A 12,779-nucleotide genomic window follows, 5' to 3' on the forward strand; every position below is an offset into this window, starting at 1 on the left:
ACGATTTCTGAAGGATATTCGTCAAATAGAACAGAACTGGACAGAATTTTTTAAAAATGATGTTATACAATGCATATTCATGTTCATAAACCATCTTTACAAGATTATGTATATTATAAATGAAACATTCAACTGATAGTAGGGAAATTATGATAGTGAAAGAATTATGTCCATGTACAAACATGAGCTTTAGTTAGAAATAAGGAAATGACTTCAAATCAAAATAAAGTTATATTTGATTGTGGGAATAGGATGCTATCACAGTAAATTTATAATAAAGAAATATCTTCTGGAATGATCTTGATTCGCTATTAGTACCCTCAGAATACGGTAATAAATTATTACCAACAAAAACAAAAGTTTTTTTTAGAAAGGATTATAAATTGAACAACGGAATCAATGTAAGTTCACGTGATTTACATGAAATGGGATGCATGAATTTAATTTTGGGATTCACTGCGAATCTAGCAAGAAGAGGGGGGGGGGGAGATGGATAAGACGTCAAAGAAATTGATTCTTTTAATAAGCATTAAATTTGATAAATAATTTAAAAATTTAGGATGAAAAATCCATTTTTTTTCTCCGTCAAATTCTTGCCAAGGGCATTTTAATATCTTTTGATACAATATAAAATTGTTCTTTGTAATGTCTACCAAAAATAAAGATGAATATATGCGTGTGCGTTGGCACTCTACAGGCCAGATCGTTTAACTTACAGCTACCAAATATGTCACACATACATCTTGGAGAGTGGAAATGTGCACGTCAGAACGATGTTTTCAAAATTTTAATTAGAATTTCATATAATAAAAAAAATTAAACAGAATTTTTTTCGTTTTTTCAAGATAACATAAAAAATACTATTATATGAAAATAAATTTTACACCATTTTACAATTTAAAAAATTATTTTTTTGATTATTTCAATCTTGTAATTGTGTCAATTTTGCAGAAATTTGGCAATTTTTTTAAAAATTATTCTTTATGCCTAATTTCCAAAAATAGATTACATTGTTGCCCAGAAATTCAAATAGTTTTTATTGTTTAACGAGCATTTAATTATGTTATTTTATTCCATTGTTGAAAGCTAAGGAAGAAGGATTATGTTTAATACCCATATAGTTTCAATGATGAATTTTTTTAAAAAAGTGAAGTTATAGTACCGCGATGGCTAGATTACAGATGAACTGGATATTTATGTTTCTAATAGTGCTATAATGTCACGTTCGTCTGCATTAGAAAGGCTCATAAACAAGCCGATAAATTAAGTAATACGGCTTTAATGTAATACAATTAGGCGGAATCAAGGATATGAAGTTACACCTGAAAGATTCATCAGAAATTAAATACAATCAATATTCCAGGAGAATCAGCTGGTCACCAAGAGGTGACTAGTAAACAATATTCATAACAGAAAGAATCAAGAAATGACAAGAATACATCATAGATGTTAAACTAAGGCGTGTCAATTCTCTAACTACTTATCCTGCGATTTCCGTGGGTAATGTATTTATCAATTATTACTATAGATCTACAACTAAATCATGATATAATAGGCCATCATATGATAACATTTCGCTTCATTTAAAATATATGAACTTGTTTGTAAACGTTGCGTGCAAATACCAATTTTTAAAAAAATCCAGCAGAAATGAAGAGAGAGAAAAAATCAACAGAGTTAAATGACAAAATTAAAGTTTAAGTCAACTAATGAGAAAGCCATGAAAAATTCTTATACATAATCGCTATGTAATCTTGTTTCGTTTTCGATTTTAAAGTTTTTTTTTTCCCCTTTGTCTTAGAAAAAAAGTACAGCGTTATATGAAAACTATTGTAAGAATCCTATAATCGTTCATAAATGATATTATAAGAATACAAAGGCAGGAGAACGAGTCTCGTACATAGCATGCACAATTTCAATGGCTTTTTTATTGGAAACCAGACGGCAACCAAAGTAAGCAACCTAATTGTGTGGTTTAACTTTAAACCACACAATTAGGTTTAAGAAATATAAGATACAAAAAACTGCCGAATCTACATACACCCCCGCTCCCTCCTAGCAATTTTGAAATTTCACTTTCTGCTTTCCTTTCAGAGCTGATTTCGCTTATTTGGAATTTACTGCATTAAAAATAATTTTCTACAGAGCATAATTATATAAATTTTGATTCGGGTCTTAGCAAAAACTTTTCTATATATTTCAAAAGAATTGATAATTTTTTTTCCATGGTTCTCAAAATAATTAATTTCCTGAGGGTTGTGAAAAAAGAAGAGAAAAAGTATAGGATAAATGCTGCGAAACACATGTTCGATATCTCTCCATTTCTTTTCCGACATGCCACCCCCTACCCCCGGCAGCTCGATTTGAATTCTGTCTTGTCCATTTGTTGCGCGACGTTGACACCATGGAAACAAATGGCTTCTCAGATAAACGACAGTCAGTTGGAAAGGAAAAATTGAAAGATAACGTCGACGCAAAGTAATTACTAAACAAGACAATTGCCTCTTCACTCGGAATGTCGACTGAAAAAAAAGAAAAAAAGAACTGATAGTGGCCGGTCCAATTACTGGAAAGAGGTATTACTTTTCGTTATTGCGGGAAATAAAAGAAAATAAATAATCAGAAGGAAAAAAACAAAACAAAAAACAATCTTCTTTAAGCGATAAACAAGAGAGCTACATTCAAGCAAACCAAAAAGCTCTAGCAACAAAATATAACAAAAGCAAATATTAATTAGGAATTATTTTAATGAAAATCTAGCAGGTCATGTCTCATAGCGATGAATATCGGCTACGATGTAAACAGCTATTTTTTAATCAATTTCTGATGCATTAATTTTAAATGAGTAAATAGATGAAAATTCCAAATGAATAGAGTAAGAATGCAAAAAGTATAATCTCCATAAATAAAACTAATCGAATCATTATGAAGAAATATTTTATAAAGAATTGGATTTAAATATAAATTTTTAATTGATTGATAAATAAAAACATTTCATTGCTATAAGAATCATTATTTTGTTTAAGTAATCGCAAATATTAAAACAGGAAAGAAAAAAAAAAAATAGTAAACAATTTCGAAATATGGATACAACAAAAGAGCACTCACGTTACCGTTATTACTTCGGTTGATTAATATTTATTTTGCATATATATTGACATTAATTTTAATTAGCTGAATATTTAAACATGTTAATATATACAAACGAACAATTCAATCTGCGCATTTGCTTTTGTTGTACCACCTTAGTAACAACATTCTTATTAATTTTACTCTGGCATTATGCCACTTGGGAAAAAATAATTATAGAAATTCCATGCAATATTATTTGATGATATTATGACATTACAGATATAATAATTATTACAGATATTGTAAACTATGATCTCTACTAGTAACAAAGACGAATGTTTGAATGTCTGTGAGCGTTGGTACTCGAAAAACCAGACCGTTTGACCTGCAACCACCAACTTTGATTGATTGATTGATTTTTTGTGGCGCAAGGGCTAATACTGGCCAAGCAATACCAATTTTGACACATATATATTTTGAATTGAGAACGCGCACCTCGGATCGATTTTTTGCAAATTCTAATTACTTAAAAATTAAGCTGAATTTTGCCGTTTTTCCCACGATAAATATCAAAAATATAATTCACAAAAATGAATTCTACACCTTTCAATTTAAAAAAAAAAATTCTTTTTTATATCAATTTAATAGCCAAGCGATTTTTTAAAAATTTTGACAAGTGTTTTAATAATATTATTTGGCTAACTTTCAGTAACAGATTACCTTCTCCAGAAATTCAAACTTTTTTCATCCTTTCATTTTATATTTAACCACGGGATTTTCTTCCATTGTTGACATTTAAAGAAAAAGGAATCAGTTTGGTATCGGTGTAATTTATAAGATGAATAAAAATAATAATAAAAAGAAACTGCAATACCACAAAATTCAGAAAATAGATAAACAGGATATTTACATTTTTAATAGCACTACGATGTTATGTTTAGTTTAGTTATATTAAAGTCCCGTTGTAAAGCAACACTAGGGCTATTTTGGGACGGACCTCGTAATTTTGAACCGCGGTCAGGACGACACCTGAGCTGGCACCCCCTTCTCCACACCACACCAGCGGGAGGAAGTTTGGCATGACGGATTTAACGTGCAACAGACACCTGTGATGCTATGAGATTAGTCTTCATTAGAAAGTTTCATATATACAATAAGTACATGTTGATTATGTAATACATGTAGACAATTAAAATAATAGGCCTTTATTGCCTGACAGTTTGGCTAAATCACGGACAAGAAATTATATCTGAACGATTTAAATAATCTTAAACAGAACCAAAATATTGTTGGTGAACCAGCTGGTCGAAAAAAGCGACTAATCAATAAATAACGTTTGTTGCATCATTTTCGCATGATTAAGGGAGGATTTACACAGTACTTTAATATTACAGCGTGTCAGTAGAAAGACCGTCTAGTATTAATCAAGAGGAAAACAACATCAACAACCGTGATTTCATACATTTCCAGCTGCTTTCAGTTTCAAAACTATTAAATTTTGAAATAGTCCAAAAGAAACATATTAACGTTTAAATATTCTTCCATTAAAAAAATATTCTGGATAAATACCTAGGCAATGGATCTCAAACCATTTATTTAGCGTATTTAAGATTTATGCTCAATTTTGAAAGCCATTTTGAGGCAGATACTGTAGTTTTGAAACGTGGCCGTAGGACAAAGATATCAAGTGTGGAGACATTTATTCATCAATATCTCGCGCCACTAAAATGGATGAATGCTCGAACACGCCTGATTTAATATACAGCAGGTCCATGTATATATATGGTAGATTTTTTTTTTTTTTGGCTAGGCAGGTTAAGCCGATTAGAATTAAATAAGTACAGTGAATTTTCGCATTGAAATAGCAAGAGATTTGCAAGAGAAGTATACACAGTCTTTGGAAACAACATTTTCTTTTTATTTTACGAATAAATTTGGGAAGGAAAGTAGTAAGCCTCAAGAATTATTTTCCCTCGTTACACCACAGTGTATTTAGTAGGGTATAAGAGCTAGAACCAATGACATGACCCACTGGTTTCGAAACGCGAATGCCATCAGGTTATCGTGTCTTCCAGAAGTAGCTTAATGAATCTCAAAACATTTTTCTATTAAATTCATTAAAAAAATATAGATGTTTATTTGTTGCTATTTATATAAAGATATGGAATTAGAAGTTTTGTCCAACAATTTACTTATTTATTACATGACTTCTAAACGCTTAGCCTAATAAGGCATTTTTCTGTTTTTCATGCCAAAGAAATATCTGTTGATTCACTTCACTCTGAATAATAATAATAATAAACTTTCTCAGAGGAAAAAAAGTTGTAGAGGAAATTTTCGAGCTGTTGATACGTTGATGTTAAATTTATATTTTTATTATAATATATCTGAGTATTTCAAAATAATCAATATTTAATATAATTTCATGAATTTGTTAATTATTTCATTGCCTAGTGGGTTGAAGTATTTGAAAAAACCGCTGAAAATATAGTGGGAAATTTATCTTACTAGGATTTCTTTTCTGTTCAAAATTAAAACTAGTCTAATTGTCCCAGACTAGATTTAAACGTTGATCGATCAAGTTTGGATTCATTGAAAACAATATGAATACTTTTTTTTTAAAAAAATAATTATTTCTAAGAAACGATGTGTAATCAGCAATGAATCCTTCGAAATAGTTAAAATATTATTCTGAGCAAAGGTCAATCCAGCCCTCAACTTCTACTGATACTTCAGGATTGATTAGATAAATAGCGAAGGAAAAAAAAAATCAACGGCATTTAATTAAAGAATAAAACTGGAATACCAGAGAACCCAAAAGCTACAAAGCAAATAAAAAAACTATCCGAAATGCAAAACACACTCCGCTTTCAGCTTTTGACGTTGACAGAGTAATTGTTACCGGTTCGTCAAGTTTACTTTTAACAGGAAGAATACACCTCAACTCTCCAGAAGCAGCATACAAAATCTCCATTTGGCAATCAATTTTTAATTTGAGGGCGTGGATCTATTGGAACGAAAGGAGAGGAGGGAGACGCCGGTGAATTTCGAACGCGCGAACACTGACACCCACAGGCCATGGCCTAAACATTTCGGGCAGGGGTGGCCAGCGAGTCATCGAACGACGAGATGAAAAAAAGCAGCAATTTATCTTTTGTCCAAAAAGGGGCCCTAGGCATCTCTAATTCGATTAAAATCGTGAAATGAGTGGGCGGCCGAGATTGAGCGGAGAAGGGCAGGAGCAGAGGCACAGGGGGATGTTGAATATAATTCTGAGGATGTCCAGAATAATAATTAGGCAATAAAATAAAGATTCCGCCTTGCAATGGACGGCAGGCCACTCCTTCTCACAGCTGGCAGGTTGAGGGTGAATTTGAAGAAGGGAATTTTTCAATGTTTTTCGTCTTCCCTTTTAATTTGAGTCAAAAAGAAAAAAAATTAAGAAATAATAATAAAAAAACAACTCTATTTTGGTAAGTGAAAAGTAATTTCAGAATTCATTAAAATGCGTCCTCGCTTTTCATAGTTAATCATAAAAAAATTTTCATAGAACATTTTATTAAAACAAAATAAAGAAATCAAATATTCAAAACAGAGAAAAGAAGACAGTATCTTTAGTATCTACTTAGAAGCAAGTTGCTGCTTCAGAATGCGATGTCATATTCAATTATGAGTTCCCTCTATATATTTATGCATTCCACGTAGTAATTATAAAGTTTACGGACGAATTATTTTTGGCTTTAAATTTAAGAATACGATAAATCGATGACGGCGTGAAGCATGATTACGACAGTTAAGAGATTAATTCCGAGGCATTTAGGACATCATAAAAATAGAATATTGATTTAACCTTATTAGATATTTAAGAGAGAAATATGCTTCGAAAGTACGTTGTGAGTAAATTGACTTTCCTTGGTGTTACTTGAAATGAAAACTTCCAGGTACTCGACAGCAGAAGAATAATTTTTTTAGGCTCATAATCAATATTCCATTTTTTTAATGATATCATTTAAAAATGTTGATAAATTTGAGGTTTTGTTTTTATTTAAGTTTCCTACAGGGACGGATGATTCCTCAGGTTGCATGAGCTTATTCTGCATACCTCTCTGAAATTGCATGAAAGTGATTTCGCTCTATTTTGACTATCTTCATAAATCTACAAGATATGGAGATAAATTTTCAGTTTCAATCACCACCCATTCCCAAAGGTCGGAAGCCAGAATTCCGACATTTCAACTCGCCAAATCCAAAGACATAGGTCCATTTTTATAAACATATTTTTATGTTTAATATCACAATTATTTATTACAAATTGAACGGAAAACAGTGAATGAATAATTTCTTTGAAAAGTCGTGAATCTTTGTCAAAAATCAGAGTATCTCACCGTTTCCTTTCCCCTTTTCAATCATGCATGTCGATTAAACAATAAAGTCTCTGCAATGAAGTATTTGCAATAAATTTAGGGATTATTTTTGTGACAATGTGGAAATTAAATAATATGTACAAAAATAAACATATTTTAGATGTTTAACTATAAGAATTCTAAGATTAAGATGTTGTAAATTAATCAAATAAACCAACCACTAGGTTTGTCATCGAGAAGTGGAGATAAATTAATATATATACAGGGTGGCCATAATTAAACTGACAGTGCTCACAGTGTTCTGTAGCGCGATCTATTTGCGAGAATGACGTCACATTTTGTAGGAATATTAAACAAGACGGGGGACGAAGGATTCCGCGAAAAAAAAAATTAGTTCCAAAAGTCACCGCTAGGGGAATATGTGGCGCTGTGTAATAGAAAATAGAGTGTTAACAAGTGCAAACAAATACGTAAATAAAATTACCTTTTATTTTGCACATTAGCTGATATAGTTCGAGTGCAATATGGCAACACTTTTTAAAAAGCGAAAAATTTACATAAACATCAATAAAGTCTCTTTATCTGCAATTTCACTTACTGGTAACAGACAATGCTGTGCAGTAGAAGTTCTTTATTCAAATTTCGCGTTACATCCATTGGCACAGTGCCAGCTGCTTGAGCTTTAAAAAGCAATGTGTTACTTTTCGAAACCATCGGATTAAAAGTTTATGTGGAATGTCTCCTTCTTTAGTCGAGTGTGCGTTACTGGTCAAATTCTTTTACCTCAACCATCATCTGATCTTATCCCATGCGACTTCTGGCTATGGGGTTACCTTAAGTCCAAGGTCTATCAAGGAGTTGTCCAGGACCTGGCTAAGTTGAAGGATAACATATCACGGACTGTATGGGAGATTCCTGCAGACATGTTACTTTCTGCTGTTGTGAATACTGTGCACAGAATGCAATATGTGATCCACAAACACGGCAGCCACATTGAACATGATTTGAATGTACAAAATAAAAGATAATTTTATTTACGTATTGATTTGCATTTGTTAACACTCTATTTTCTATTACACATCGCCACATATTCCCCTAGAGATGACTTTTGGAACTAGTTTTTTTTTTCGCGGAATCCTTCGTCCCCCGTCTTGTTTAATATTCCTACAAAATGTGACGTCATTCTCGCAAATAGATCGCGCTACAGAACACTGTGAGCACTGTCAGTTTAATTATGGCCACCCTGTACTTTATTGGAAAAATTTCAAAAGGTTTTTTTTTTGGGGGGGGGAATATATCGATAATGTGAAGAGTGCCCCCCCCCTCCTCATACGAAACAGAAATGAAGATCGGTTTGGAAGCACATAAAACGTGCAAACTCTACTTCATGACGATGCATTAAGAATCAACAACAGCTTACAAAAACGACACATCTACTATTAAATGCTTTAAATAAAAGTAGAAGCCAAGGGAGAGCACACACATTATTTCACATATTCTCAAGAAAAAATAATTCAAATTCAAACGAGGAAGATAGAGATTTGGAAAATAGTCGAAAGGGAATCCGTTAATACATTGAAATCGGTTCTGTTTGAATCAGTTCACATCTGAATGGCTGAAAGATAATCTTTAAAGCCCTCTTCTCAATAAGACACTTTGTCATCATCCCCCGCACAGAATCAATAAAAAAGTGGGAGGAAAAAAAAATGGAAATTTTTCTACGGCGGAAAGACAGGGGATGGGAAAGAGACTAAATGTTCAGTAGAAAAGAAGTAGAGGGGATAATGGTGTCTCAATGACGCATCAACCAGAGGGAGGAGGGAGGGGGGGGGCGGTCAAGTTGGTGATGAACGAGCTTTCCGCCAACAACATGACATTCTTCGTCTGTTCGTACATATAATGGAGATCGTCAATTACCCAATTACAAATCGAACGGAAGGAATCACGCATGTAGCACAGCGTCAGACAGAAGGGCAATCTCGGATCGCAGGCGGATCAAACAGATAAGCAGTAGTATGAATCATAATATCTGATAATATTAGGAAAGTGCTTACTTTAGGGCTTTCTGAAAATTTTCAGTTCATAGTTAAATGGCTCATGCGACATAAAATTCAAAACGAAACAAATGAATCAAAAATTTTTGCTAATAACTTAAATTCATATACATGTAAAGTATTTTCACTGAAAAAGAATTAGGAAAGAAAGCTTACAGCTTTATCATATACATTTTTAACACAATGTTTGGATTCTTACCATCACATCCAACCGTTTATTAATTTTATTAGCTTACATATTTATTAAAAAATTTTCCGGATTTAAATTTCATTTCAAGAATATAATAATTATAGAACAATGATTTCCATGCATTACATTCAATCCAAGACATAAGAATACCGCAGTCGATACTATTTTAAGTTCGATTCTAAAAAAATGTTTTTTTTTTCTTTTCTCCCAGTTAGAAAAATAAACAGACTATACAACAACAACAACAAAAAACCTTAACATACTACAAAAAATATATCAAAACGTCACAAAATATCAACGTAGTTATTTGTATTTATAATGAAAGACTTGATTTAGGCTCTTGTTTTAGGTTTCTTAATCTGTTTTTAAATATTATTTGTTTAGAAAGATTTCTTTTCCAGAATACAAATTACGCTGGAAAAAAAAAAGAAGAAAAAAAGCAACTCCGGCAATTCACTGTCCAGTAGCTGAGAAACTTGCGTATTTGCTTTTGAATCGTGTATATTTAAAGAGACCAAGTTTCTTTACTTTAACCTTTTCTTATTTGCGATCTCTTTATAGGTGCAGAAAAATTCTAGGGCTCCGTTTGTATTCGAAATGTTCTTTTTTTTCTTCGAGATCCAAAGTACGTTTGTAAGTCGGGAAGAATTGGGAAAAAGGTCGTGATGACGCACTCTGTGTTATTCAGCTTATTATTTTTATTGAAGAATTTGAGAGTCATATTCGTTGTAATTGTTACAGCAATACCAAAACGAATCAAGCTTTACTATTTAAAAAAGACAACGAGCTAAAGAAATTCGAATTATCGGCATCTTTCTGTAATATAGTTATAAAATACAAAACATAGTGTTGCAGAAGTATAATGGGCACAATTACATAATAATAATTGTTTTAAAAAGTCTACAATCGAATACAATTTTTTTTTAATTCCTCACAAAACTTAAAGTTACATTATTTGAAATCAAGTAAGTACGCAACTCTTTCTAATGTTAAATTTAATTTTTAAAATTGGTTATTTTTTATGTTATGTCATAGTGTCATTATTTATAATAGTGTCCTCATAGTTAAAAATAATATCATTACGCACCATTCAGTCGTATGAATTGAGCATGCGCTAACAATCTCAAACTTAAAGATTAAAATCTTAAACAAATCGAAATTGATTTAATGCGATAAACTTTGCTACTTCTGGAAAATTAGAGTGTTTTTGTAATCCAACATTCAGATTTGTCTCATTATTTTAAAACAAAACTTATGTAAAACAAGACTTGTATATCTGTGATTAGATGGCAATGGTACAAGTCACTTTGCCCTCCCCATCCTCTATTCAGAATACTAAAGTCTCGATTTCATGTTCTGAAGTCTCTTTATTTGTCGCATTCAGGTGACAAAGTGTCTTAACATTCCTGACAACTTTACTGATGCAAAACAATTTAAGTGGTTTTCATCGTGACATCTTAATGCTGTCAAATAAAATTTTAAGTCAGATAATTTTTGACAAGGAAAAATCATAAAAAATATTTTTTATCAGAGTAAGTAAATATACATACATTTCAAAATAGCAACAACGAATAATCAAATGAAAAAAAAAAATAATAAATAAAGCACCAGTACTTACATCGCAACGGCTTTTGTTGACATTGTTCAAATTCAGCCTGTACAAGCGATCCCTGCAAGGAAAAAAAAAAGAAAGTACTCAATTAATGACAGAAATAAAAACAATTTAAAAATGCCCAGACATAAATGAACACTCAAGATCACAGAAAAATAGTGTCATTACGCGGGAAAAAAAAAAATCGCACAGAATTCACGAGAAAAAAAATAATGAGCTGTATATCACAATGAAGGAAGAAACGCCTTAATAACATTTAAGCAGCGACACAAGAACGATCATAACAAAAAGAAATCCTTTTAAACGACGAGGAGATGAATTATAAACCCGAAAACCGCGACATGAGAAATGGACTCATTAATGGAGGGTTATTAAGCAACCTAAAAATTAAAAGTAATTTATATAAACTCCAGAAAACGAGCATCGAGGACCGCGGCTCTGGGAAATAATAATTATGGGGACCATAAACAATTAAGAATATTTATATACACCAAACTATTCTATTGTATGGGAATTACAAGGGCGGAAGGAATTAGTTTAAGGGATTCTCTCAGACAAATGGCGCATCCTTATGGAATTGATTAATGTGTTTTGTCCGACGAATTATATTTAAGGAAGCAATTCAGATTTTTCAAACATTTCAGTTAAGCGAAAGTATTTTGTAAGATTCATCTTGTGCGAGGAAGTAGGTTTTAAAAACGAGGTTCTTTCATCTTTATTTAATGTATTTGTATCATATCACTCTCATATAATAATCGAATTTCACTGCACAAGAAGCATTGCATTTTTGTTTAACGGAAAGCAAGAGTCTTTTTTCCCTGTTAATCACTTGAATAATTCATAATCATATACAATTCTTAGTTTCCTAAAAAAAGTTATAATATTTTACAAATGATGGCTACTTAACCATGAAGCAAAATTAAATTAAGAAGAAAATTCATGAAATACATAAATGAAACGATGAAATCCGATTTAAAAGGTAAAGGGGGATAAACAGTATTTGAGTGAAAACGTTGAATTTTTGGCTAACTTTAAGCTGAACCACATATCATTCGCAAACACAGTCAATATACATGACATCTTTGCGATTAAAACATAAGTACCAAATAAGCTAATTTTCTCAAATCAATTACCTCAGCTTTCTCTGATTCCTTTTAATGGAGGTCATTTTTCATCTATTGATTATTATCAAGATATGTTATATGGAAGATGTAGATCATAGTTAGTTATTCCAGATTAAAAGGGGAAGAAACATAGGAGGTTTGAAAATTTCATTTCTTTATAACTCTATAATTACTATTGAAAGAGCGATTATTCAAATTAAGTGAATAATTTCTGAACCATAAGGAACGATTTTAGTATTAATTTTTTTTATTGTTGCCACACCTTAGATATTAAAAGCCGATAAATAGTTCTAAATAAAAAAATCGTCATATTGGTTTAATTTTTGCTATTTGAAATCGCAGAAAAAACGCCAGCCTTGAGGC

At 31.6% G+C, this 12,779-nt stretch overlaps 1 protein-coding gene across 2 annotated transcripts in view; it reads right to left on the reverse strand.

The window, feature by feature from the left end:
• Positions 1 to 12,779, reverse strand: part of LOC129958275 (semaphorin-2A-like) — a 403,314-nt gene that overhangs the window by 50,207 nt on the left and 340,328 nt on the right. For both annotated transcript variants that reach the window (XM_056070613.1, XM_056070622.1), the window contains one exon: positions 11,299 to 11,350. In XM_056070613.1, coding sequence (XP_055926588.1) covers positions 11,299 to 11,350 — 52 coding nt within the window. The remainder of the gene's footprint in view (positions 1 to 11,298; positions 11,351 to 12,779) is intronic.

This window comes from Argiope bruennichi, chromosome 2, assembly GCF_947563725.1.
Source record: "Argiope bruennichi chromosome 2, qqArgBrue1.1, whole genome shotgun sequence".
NCBI classification, from domain to species: domain Eukaryota; kingdom Metazoa; phylum Arthropoda; class Arachnida; order Araneae; family Araneidae; genus Argiope; species Argiope bruennichi.